The sequence below is a fragment of the Podarcis melisellensis genome (genome assembly GCF_964234715.1).
Source record: "Podarcis melisellensis genome assembly, chromosome: 4".
NCBI classification, from domain to species: Eukaryota; Metazoa; Chordata; class Lepidosauria; order Squamata; family Lacertidae; genus Podarcis; species Podarcis melisellensis.
The window spans coordinates 98,518,279-98,529,845 of NC_138531.1; the positions used below are offsets into that span (position 1 = coordinate 98,518,279).

Here is an 11,567-nt window from a genome sequence, read left to right on the forward strand (position 1 = left end):
TTGTTTTATCTTGGAGTGCACAGTGTGAGTCTCTTGAAAGAAGCACCATCAGGGCATGCGTGAGGCTCACCCCAGAACCAGCTTAGACTGGAAGTTCCGCAAGTGAAGTTTTATTATCTGCAAAATGGTCAGTAAAAGCTACTTTTAGATCATTTTATTATTCTTTTAGGCCTTTTAAAGTGCTGCAAGCCACCTGGCTAGTTCCCTAAAGGCACTGTAAGAGTTTTAGAAGTTTTGGAGCTATATAAAAGTTTGTAGTAAACAGAAGCGAGTAGACGCACATCGTGAAGGATACACGTGGACTTTCCGATGAGCTTTTGCATAACAGATCCCCATAACTTGTTTTAAGGCTGCGAAGTTCTGCACTGATTTTTTGGGAAAACCCAAAACAAACACAAAATCCGATGTCCCCAATTACTAGTGTTGCGAGAGAGGGATTTCCCCCACACACCTTTATCTTTCCATGTATAATGTTATAAACTTCTATCATGTCATAGAACTTCTATCACTGTAGCTGTCTGAGAGAAAAATAATATCCGAATGACCAGTGCTACTTTTTCTTTGAAAAAGAGGTGCTGGAGCTCATAATGAAATTCTCCCTTGTTCTCTTAGAACGGTAATGGCGCACACCTGAGAGGTGCTGGCACTGACAGAGGAAGAGGGGGGTGGGGTGCCATCGCGGCTGCCCCACAGGCAGCATACCAGGCCCCCAGGATGCACACCAGCCACGCCCCCCCCTGCTCTCCACCCCCGGTGCCAGAGAATGCAGCTCCACCAGTGGGTGGTGGAACTGAGTTCTTGTGAGCTCGAGCTGAAAAAAGCCCTGCTAATGGCTCTCAGAATGATCTTGGGAGAAAAGCAATGACAAACCTAGACAGCATCTTAAAAAGCAGAAACATCACCTTGCCAACAAAGGTCCGTCTAGTTAAAGCTCTGGTTTTCCCAGTAGTGATGTATGGAAGTGAGAGCTGGACCATAAAGAAGGCTGATCACCGAAGAATTGATGCTTTTGAATTCTGGTGCTGGAGGAGACTCTTGAGAGTCCCATGGACTGCAAGAAGATCAAACCTCTCCATATTGAAGGAAATCAGCCCTGAGTGCTCACTGGAAGGACAGATCCTGAAGCTGAGGCTCCAAGACTTTGGCCACCTCATGAGAAGAGAAGACTCCCTGGAAAAGACCCTGATGTTGGGAAAGATGGGAGGGGACAAGGAGAAGGGGACGACAGAGGACAAGATGGTTGGACAGTGTTCTCGAAGCTACCAGCATGAGTTTGACCAAACTGCGGGAGGCAGTGGAAGACAGAAGTGCCTGGCGTGCTCTGGTCCAGGGGTCACGAAGAGTCGGACACGACTAAACGACTAAACAACAACAACAATGCCTCTCAAACAGAGTCTCACACAGAAAGACACCATATAATTGTTTTAAAACAAATAAACAAAATAAATGTTCCATTTTCTAAATTTTCATTTTCAAAAACAGGAACAGAGAGCATACTGAACCCCCTAAATCCATTTCGGGGCCTAATCTGGCCCGCCAGTCGGTTTAATCCGGCCCCTGTGACAGTTTATTTCCCGGAGTAAAATCCTAAAAAAAACCCTCAACAACTCCAACCCTAAAAAAAGCAGCAACTCCAACCCCCACGGCCCTTCACTTCATCAAATCTAGCCCTCTCTTTGAAAGAAGCTTGGACACCACTGCCCTAAAGGTTTCTCATAAATAAATTCTAGAGAGTTTAGTAGGGTTTACTGTTCCGTATATGTGCAACAGGGTCTGTAGCTTTACAATTCACTCCCAGGCTTGTTTGCTTGGAATTAAGCCCTGCTAAATTCATAGAAACATAGAACTGTTGGGGACTTGGGAGGTACCCAAAAGTATCCAGCCCAACCCACTGCAATGAAGGAATCACAGCTAATTTAACGGAGCTTACGCCCAAATATGCATACACGGGGCACCTGTAACCGCGGCACACATTTTCCCAGGAGAAAGGTGCACTATCCAACTCAGTTTTACCCAGTTTTCAACAGACTTGTTAAAATTACGTTTTTCGCCCTATAGGACGCACTTTTTCCCCTCCAAAAATGAAGGGGAAATGTGTGTGCGTCCTATGGGGCGAATACAGGCTTTTGCTGAAGCCTGGTGAGTGATAGGGGTCGGCTGCTGCGCCGGGCTCCCGAAGGTTGCACAAGCTCCCAGAGCGATGCCGAAGCTGCACACAGTTTCGGCATCGCTCTGGGACCCGTTTTGGGGGCTGGGGTCAGGGGAAGCTCGGGCTTCCCCCGCCCCAGCCCCGCCCTGGGGGGGGAAAATAAAATTTCCCCCTTTATCCCCCCCCCCCAAATCTAGGTGCGTCCTATGGGCCGGTGCGTCCTATAGGGCGAAAAATATGGTAATTCAAAAAAGGCCACCTACTGTGGACGTAGGTGGTGCTGTGGTCTAAACCACTGAGCCTCTTGGGCTTGCCGATCGGATGGTTGGCGGTTCGAATCCCCGCGACGGGGTGAGCTCCTGTTGCTCAGTCCCTGCTCCTGCCAACCTAGCAGTTCGAAAGCATGTCAAAGTGAAAGATAAATAGGTACCGCGCTGGCGGGAAGGTAAACGGCGTTTCCGTGCGCTGCTCTGGTTCGCCAGAAGCGGCTTAGTCCTGCTGGCCACATGACCCGGAAGCTGTACGCCGGCTCCCTCGGCCAGTAAAGCGAGATGAGAGCCGCAACCCCAGAGTCGGCCACGACTGGACCTAATGGTCAGGGGTCCCTTTACCTTTACTGTTTAACCAGCTCCAACCTCACACTATTTGCACAAGGGGAGGGTTTAGGCAGGCAATTACTTTGCTCCTGTTAGTTTATTGATGGGGCAGGCCCAGGAATAATTCCAAGGAGCATTATGCTCGATTCAATTTAAATGAACTAAAACAGCTGAAACTGCTAAAACTCGCCGAATTGAATCAGATACATGTGGCTTTTCTTTCGCAATATTTCTGCAAAAAAAACCCAACACTGATTATTGTTATTATTATTAATTTATATGCTGCCTAATAATAATAATAATAATAATATTTATTCATAGATTTATTATTGTTGTTGTTATACTATTACAGTCATACCTCGGGATAAATACGCTTCAGGATAAGTATTTTCGGGTTGCTCTCCACGGTGACCTGGAAACAATGGAGCGTGCTCGCGCATGCGTAGACGGTCAAAATGATGTCACGCGCATGTGCGGAAGCGGCGAAGCGCGACCTGCACACGCACAGACACGTCTCACATTCTTTTCAGGATGCGAAGGGGCTCTGGAACATATCCCATTCGCATCCCGAGCTACCACTGTATAGTATATTATATTATTACTATTAATTTATTATTATAATCAGTAGCAGCTGTTACTATTATTATTATTAATTTATTATCATAAGTAGCAGCTGTTATTATTAATAATAATTTATTATTAGCATCAGTAGCAGCTATTATTATGATTAATTTATACACCACCTTATAATAATGTTTATTCATATATTCATAATAATAACATTATTGTGATGATACTATACTATATTATTGTTATTATTATCATCAGTAGCAGCTGTTATTATTATTAATTTCTACACCACCTAATAATATTTATTCATATATTCATAACAATATTCATATTATTCATATATTTATTCATATATTCATAACAATAATAATTCATATAATAACACTATGATGATACTATACTATAATATTGTTATTAATTATTATCATCAGTAGCAGCTGTTATTATTATTAACTTATACATCACCTAATAATATTTATTCATATATTCATAATAATATTATGATACTATACTATATTATTGTTATTATTATCATCAGTAGCAGCTGTTATTATTATTAATTTATACATCACCTAATAATAATATTTATTCATATATTCATAATAATAACATTATGATACTATACTATATTATTGTTATTCTTATCATCAGTAGCAGCTAATAATAATAATAATAATAATTTTTTATTTATACCCCGCCCTCCCCAGCCAAGGCCGGGCTCAGAGCGGCTTACAAGCAATAATAAAAACAAGGTGAATGGTTACAACTTAAAAACAAAAATAAAATACAACATTAAAATAATGGAACATTAAAATATTAAAATGTAGCCTCATCGCAGGAGGAGAAGGAAAAGAAAGGAAAAGAAAGAGAGAGAGAGAGCGCGCTGTTATTATTATTAATTTCTACACCGCCTAATAATATTTATTCATATATTAATAACAACATTATTGTGATACTATACTACATTATTATCATTAATTTATTACTGCCATCAGTAGCAGCCGCAGCCAAAATAACCCCCCCACCCCACCCCCAGGCGTCGTCGTGTGCACTCTGCACGCGCCCAGGAGCCCTCTCGCGGCCTGCGCCCGAACTTCCCCTTCCTTCTTCCTCCGAAGCCGGGGGATCCGCCTCTGCCCTCCTCCTCCTCCTCCTCCGTACCCCGGACCCCTGCTGCCGGATGCGGCCTCCGTGCGCGGCGGACCCCGCGGTGCGGGTGCTGCGCCTAGGCCGCGCGGCCTACCTGGACTCCCTGGCGGCGCAGGGCCGCTGCGTGAGGCGCCACCGCGAGGCCTCCTCTGAGGCGCCGCACCGGCTGCTGCTGTGGGAGCCGTCGGGCCCCGTCTTCACGGTGGGGCTGCGCGGCCTGGACGCCCGGCGGGCCTCGGCGGAGGAGGAGCGTCGGCTGAGGGCGCTGGGCGCCGGCTTCGAGCGCGTCCCCCGCGGCGGCCTGGCCACCTTCCACGGGCCCGGCCAGCTGGTGGCCTACCCGGTGCTGGACCTGCGGCGCTTCGGGCTGCCCGTGCGGGGCTACGTGGCCGCCCTGGAGAGCGTGGCCGTGGCCGCCTGCCGCAGGCTCGGCCTCCCGCGAGCCGCCGCTCTGCCGCCGCCCTGCACCGGCGTCTGGCTCCGAGGGAGGAAGGTCTGCGCCATCGGTGGGTGAGAGGAGAGAAATCTCTCTCCTCCAGAGGCATAGCTATGGCTATCTAGGGCTATATCCATATCCATATCTACTGTATAACCATATCTATCGCTATACGTGTGTGTATTGCTATACTTACGTGTGTGTGTGTGTGTGTGTGTGTATATATATATATATATATAAAAAAAATATCTATCTAGGGTTATATCTATCTCTATCTATCTATCTATCTATCTAACTGTCTATCTTTGTACAGTGGTACCCCGCAAGACGAACGCCTCGCGAGACGAAAAACTCGCAAAACGAAAGGTTTTTTCGTTTTCGAGTTGTCTCGCAAGACGAATTTCCCTATGGGCTTGCTTCGCAAAACGAAGCTTGCCCCGGGGACAGCGGGTCTTCTCTTTTGAAGCAAGGGGCGGCGGGGAGATCGCTTCTCCCCACCGCTCCTTGCTTCAAAAGAGGTCTGTCCCCGGACCTGGTCTGAAGGCGGTTTCCCTAGGAACGCATTAATTGATTTTCAATGCATTCCTATGGGAAACCGTGCATCGCAAGACGAAAAAACCGCAAGACGAAGAGACTTGCGGAACGAATTAATTTCGTCTTGCGAGGCACCACTGTATATATCTCTATGGGTATCTATATGTACCTAGGGCTATACCCATATCCACATCTATATCCATATCTATCTCTATACCTATCTATCTATCTATCTATCTATCTATCTATATCATATCATATCTACCTGGGACTATATCTATATCCATCTCTCTCTCTTTCTCTGTTTATATATCTATGGCTATCTGTATCTATATCTATATGTATCTAGGGCTATCCCCATATCCACATCTATATCCATATCTATATGTATCTATACAGTATATATCTATATCTCTATATATGGCATATATAGACCTAGGGCTATATCCATATCTATATCCCTATCTATATGGCTAGCTTTTTCTATATCCACCTAGGGCTATATCTATAGCCATATCTATAGCCACATCTATCTCTATACCTACCTACCTATCTATATAAATCATATATTTACGTAGGGCAATATCTATATCCATATCTATAACGATATTTATCTCTATACCCCTCCCCCCCCTCCCCCCCCTCTCTCTCTCTCTCTCTCTCTCTCTCTCTCTCTCTCTCTCTATATATATATATGCTTTCGTAGATTTTCACGGGTACAGGAATGCAGGTTTTGGTGTCCTCGGGTGTCTTCCCGTGTAAAAGTTGGGGTGTCTAGGCGACGTTTCGACGAGGTCTCACTCGTCATCTTCAGGCTGGTGCTTTCGGCTTCTTGTTACTGGAACAGAGCAGGATCTCAGTGTTTGAGTTCCTATAAATACTGTTGAGGGGGTGTGGTGTATAGCCTCCAATGTTCTGGGCAGAGAGGAAGTTCCCAGGCTAGTGTGCCTTTTCTTCTTTTGTTCCTTAATTACTTGAGGGATATCTTGAGTGATTTCTTGAGTGATATCCTGAGTACCACTTAGGTGGGTCATTAGGTGTGGATTGGTTGCTAAAGTCTTTGTGTCTTGACCTCTTGAACTTTGTGAAGAGTTTTTCTGAGAAGATGGCTGTACTGCACTTAGTTGTGCTCTGGCTTGGCTTCGTGTATAGGGGCGAGCTGTGGTTTTGTGGCCTGTGTCAGCCAGATCTGTGTAGGGATTGCAGGGGGGTGCAGCATCCGGAGGTGCCACCATGGTTTGGCTACTGGATGGTGTCTGTAATTTATCTGTGGAGACATCTCAACAGCCTACACCCCAAAATACAATTCACTATGGAAATAGAAGCCAACAACCAACTTCCCTTCCTTGACGTCCTAATCTACAAAAAACCTGATGGCTCCCTAGGACACACTATCTACCGGAAAAAAACACACACCAACCGCTACTTACATGCACAATCACACCACCACCCTGCACAAATAAACTCCGTAGCCAAGACTCTCATCTCCAGAACCAAACGCCTGGCTGACAAAGACCACTTGACAACTGAGTTACAGAATCTCTCAAATGTGTTAATTGCCAATGGATACCAGCAAAACAGGGTTACGAAGCTAATCCAAAAAGAAACACCCCCCAAAAACCAAGACACAGAAGAAAACAATGGCATGGCCCTCCTTCCTTATATCAAGGGCACTACAGATAAAATTAGCAAAATCCTCCATAAACACAATATCAAAACAACCTTTTGCACCAACCAAAAAATAGCCAATATCCTCAGAAACCCCAAGGATAAAATCCAGTTGGAAAACCAAGGGGTCTATGAAATACCCTGCAAAGTCTGCCCAGCCACGTACATTGGACAAACAAACAGACGAATAAATGCACGTATCGCAGAACACAAGAATGCCGTCAAAAAAGAAGAAAAAACTTCCTCTCTTTTCCAACACATGAAAGAAACAGGACACGAAATTAATTTTGCAGATTCCAAATTGCTCTTTAACATGGAACATCACCACAAGAGAATAATCATGGAAGCCATCGAGATAGAGAAACACCCTCACAACATGAACAAGCGTGACGACACATCCCGCTTGCCAGACATCTGGAAATTAGCCCTCCCCACAAAAACTGACACCAGATCCAGAGGCACACAGAACGCCATCACCAATCAACCACACCAGACCCAAACCCAGACCCTCTCCACAGATAAATTACAGACACCATCCAGTAGCCAAACCATGGTGGCACCTCCGGATGCTGCACCCCCCTGCAATCCCTACACAGATCTGGCTGACACAGGCCACAAAACCACAGCTCGCCCCTATACACGAAGCCAAGCCAGAGCACAACTAAGTGCAGTACAGCCATCTTCTCAGAAAAACTCTTCACAAAGTTCAAGAGGTCAAGACACAAAGACTTTAGCAACCAATCCACACCTAATGACCCACCTAAGTGGTACTCAGGATATCACTCAAGAAATCACTCAAGATATCCCTCAAGTAATTAAGGAACAAAAGAAGAAAAGGCACACTAGCCTGGGAACTTCCTCTCTGCCCAGAACATTGGAGGCTATACACCACACCCCCTCAACAGTATTTATAGGAACTCAAACACTGAGATCCTGCTCTGTTCCAGTAACAAGAAGCCGAAAGCACCAGCCTGAAGATGACGAGTGAGACCTCGTCGAAACGTCGCCTAGACACCCCAACTTTTACACAGGAAGACACCCGAGGACACCAAAACCTGCATTCCTGTACCCGTGAAAATCTACGAAAGCATATATATATATATATATATATATATATATATATATATATATATATATCAGTTATATATCTACCCAGGGCTATATCCATATCTATATCCATCTCTATATCCCTATCTATATGGCTATCTTTTTCTATATCTATCTAGGGCTATGTCTATATCTAGCTATTGTTGTTGTTGTTTAGTCGTGTCTGACGCTTTGTGACCCCGTGGACCAGAGCACGCCAGGCACTTCTGTCTTCCACTGCCTCCCGCAGTTTGGTCAAATCCCTTCATGGATCACTGCCTTGCCGTGGCGAAGGGACTTGAATAACTCAGAGAAGCTATGAGCTATGCCAAGCATGGCCACTCAAGACGGACAGGTCATAGTGGAGAGTTTTGACCAAACGTGATCCACCTGGAGCAGGAACCGGCAAGCCACTCCAGTATCCCTGCCAAGAAAACTCTATGGACAAAGACAACAGGCATATATCTAGCTATAGCCATAGCCATTTCTATTTCTATATATGTCTATATCTTTCTATATCTATATATCATATGTATCTACAGGTATATCTATATCTATGTATATCTATGGCTATACCTGTATCTATCACCATCTACAGCTATACAGTATATCATGGGGTGGAAATGGACCGATACGTCTATCCTGAAGGAAGATGCATCTTTTGTTCACTTTTGGGTGGTGCAGACATGTCTTCCAGGCATCATCTTAGAAGAATTGTTCCCTCCAGTGTGTGAGAGAAACACACACTAGAGGGAACATTCCTTTCTTAAATTCGGGCTTGCCATTTACAGCGTTAACACATGCTGATAGCCTTTAGCCAATTAAACTATTTGTAAGTTAATTCATTTTCCTGGTGAGTCAATTAAATACTCCAGCCCTAATCTTAAATTTTGCTACCTTTTAAATGCAGGGTTTGGTTCTCAAACGCCTTGGTACTCAAACAACTTGGAACCCAAACACTGCAAACCCGGAAGTTAAGTGTTCCAGTTTGCGAACTTTTTTCGGAAGCTGGAAATGCTCCGTTTTGAGTGTTACGCTTCTGATTTGAGTGCCACACTTCCGTTTTGAGTGTTACACTGAGGTCTGTCTGTTTTTGCTATTTATTTTGCGTTTTTGTTTTTGCTTTGTTTTTGTGTCTGCGTGGAACCCAGTTCAGCTACTGATTGATTGATTGTGTGACTGCAGTACACTGTTTATTGCTTTCATTTTTATGGATCAATGGTCTCGTTAGATAGTAAAATCCATGTTAAATTGCTGTTTTAGCAGTTGTTTTTAAAAGTCTGGAACAGATTAGCCCATTTTGCATTACTTTCTATGGGAAAGTGCACCTTGGTTTTGGAACGCTTTGGTTTTGGAACAGACTTCCAGAACAGATTAAGTTTGAGAACCAAGGTACCACTGTATTGCGGCACAGCGCTTGATAAATCGATGGCTGCTCTCCCTTCCCAGTAAGTTTAATGCATCTCTCTTGTCTCGCTCTGCAGGCATCCACTGCGGAAGGCATATCACCTCGCACGGTTTGGCTCTGAACTGCTGCACCGACTTGACGTGGTTTGACCACATTGTTCCTTGTGGCCTGGAGGGGAAGGAGGTGACCTCTCTGAGCAGAGAACTCCAGAGACACGTCTCAGTTGAAGAAGCCACAGAGCCTTTTCTGGCTGCCTTTCAAGAAGTGTTCAAGTGCACTTTGATAGAAGGATCGCCAACAGAGAATTAGGAGTTTGGGAGAATGAATTGTCCTAATATCCGCCTGCTCCTTAGGAACACACAGTGCTCTTTCCGACAGAAGATCTACTGAATCATGAAAATCTCTGTATGCCTTTGTGTAAGAGGTTTGTCTTCTGCTGCCAATGTGTTGCCTTCAGATATTACTGTGTTACAACTCCCATTATCCCATTAGCTGTGTGGGCTGGGGATGATAGGAACTGGAGTTCAACAACATCTGGAGAGACTGGGCCAACCCAATTCTGCTGCATAGACTTGAAATGCAGGCGATTCCTTTCCCAGCCAGTCCTGGGAACTTTGCTTTTTTGTGAAAGGAGAGTCCCAAGGAATTTCCATCGGCATGTTCAGCATCTCAAATAAACCACGGTTTCCAGGAAGCCGTGATGGTATTAAAGGTGTTCAAAGTTTGTGGTGTAATGGGGTTTCTGTTTAGTTGTTTCCGTTAGGAGAGCTGAAGATAATGCCAATATATTTCACATCTGGCATCACAACGTTCCCCTCTGGTTTCAGATTTTCAGATAGTACCTGGGTAGACAAGTCTAAAAAGTCCTGGAGACAAATTTTCATAGAATCATAGAATCATAGAGTTGGAAGAGACCACCAGGGCCATCGAGTCCAACCCCCTGCCAAGCAGGAAACACCATCAGAGCACTCCTGACATGGTTGTCAAGCCTCTGCTTAAAGACCTCCAAAGAAGGAGACTCCACCACACTCCTGGGCAGCAAATTCCACTGTCAAACAGCTCTTACTGTCAGGAAGTTCTTCCTAATGTTGAGGTGGAATCTTCTTTCTTGTAGTTTGGATCCATTGCTCCGTGTCCGCTTCTCTGGAGCAGCAGAAAACAACCTTTCTCCCTCCTCTATGTGACTTCCTTTTATATATTTGAACATGGCTATCATATCACCCCTTAACCTCCTCTTCTCCAGGCTAAACATGCCCAGCTCCCTTAGCCGTTCCTCATAAGGCATCATTTCCAGGCCTTTGACCATTTTGGTTGCCCTCCTCTGGACACGTTCCAGTTTGTCAGTGTCCTTCTTGAACTGTGGTGCCCAGAACTGGACACAGTACTCCAGGTGAGGTCTGACCAGAGCAGAATACAGTGGCACTATATATATATTTCACAGCCCTCTAGCAGCTATGGTGGCCCATATACTCGATTCTGACCCAACTAAGTCTCCTGGAACAAAAAATACCTCAGGAGGTTTAGTTTGGTCAGAATCAAGTACAGTGGTACCTCGGGTTAAGTACTTAATTTGTTCCAGAGGTCCGTACTTAACCTGAAACTGTTCTTAACCTGAAGCACCACTTTACCTAATAGGGCCTCCTGCTGCTGCTGCGCCACCGGAGCACGATTTCTGTTCTTATCCTGAAGCAAAGTTCTTAACCTGAAGCACTATTTCTGGGATAGCGGAGTCTGTAACCTGAAGTGTATGTAACCTGAGGTACAACTGTATACAGAGAAAGAATATAGACCTCGTGATTTTAGAGATGATTGTAGAAGTGGAACAGGGTTCGCTCTGATAACATGTTGAAGGTTTTCCCACCCAAAATGTTTGGAGATCGCTTAACATGGATTAAGACACTTTGAATTTTCCCAATCGCCTCTCCCCCCCCATCCCCAGTAAACTATCAGAATAAATAATCTATAAAGCCA

The 11,567-nt window shown here is 44.8% G+C and overlaps 1 protein-coding gene and 1 long non-coding RNA gene across 2 annotated transcripts; both read left to right on the forward strand.

The window, feature by feature from the left end:
* Positions 1-4,495: 4,495 nt before the first annotated feature.
* LIPT2 (lipoyl(octanoyl) transferase 2) lies at positions 4,496-10,320 on the forward strand (the record flags this gene model as incomplete). Its single annotated transcript, XM_081909084.1, has 2 exons — positions 4,496-4,970; positions 9,673-10,320. 2 exons carry the CDS (start codon positions 4,496-4,498, stop codon positions 9,903-9,905), a joined length of 708 nt encoding a protein of 235 aa, XP_081765210.1. The 3' UTR covers positions 9,906-10,320.
* Positions 10,321-11,061: 741 nt separating this feature from the next.
* On the forward strand, positions 11,062-11,567 carry LOC309369392. The gene is made up of 2 exons (XR_014168085.1): positions 11,062-11,143; positions 11,372-11,567. It is a non-coding gene; the product is annotated as an uncharacterized lncRNA (long non-coding RNA).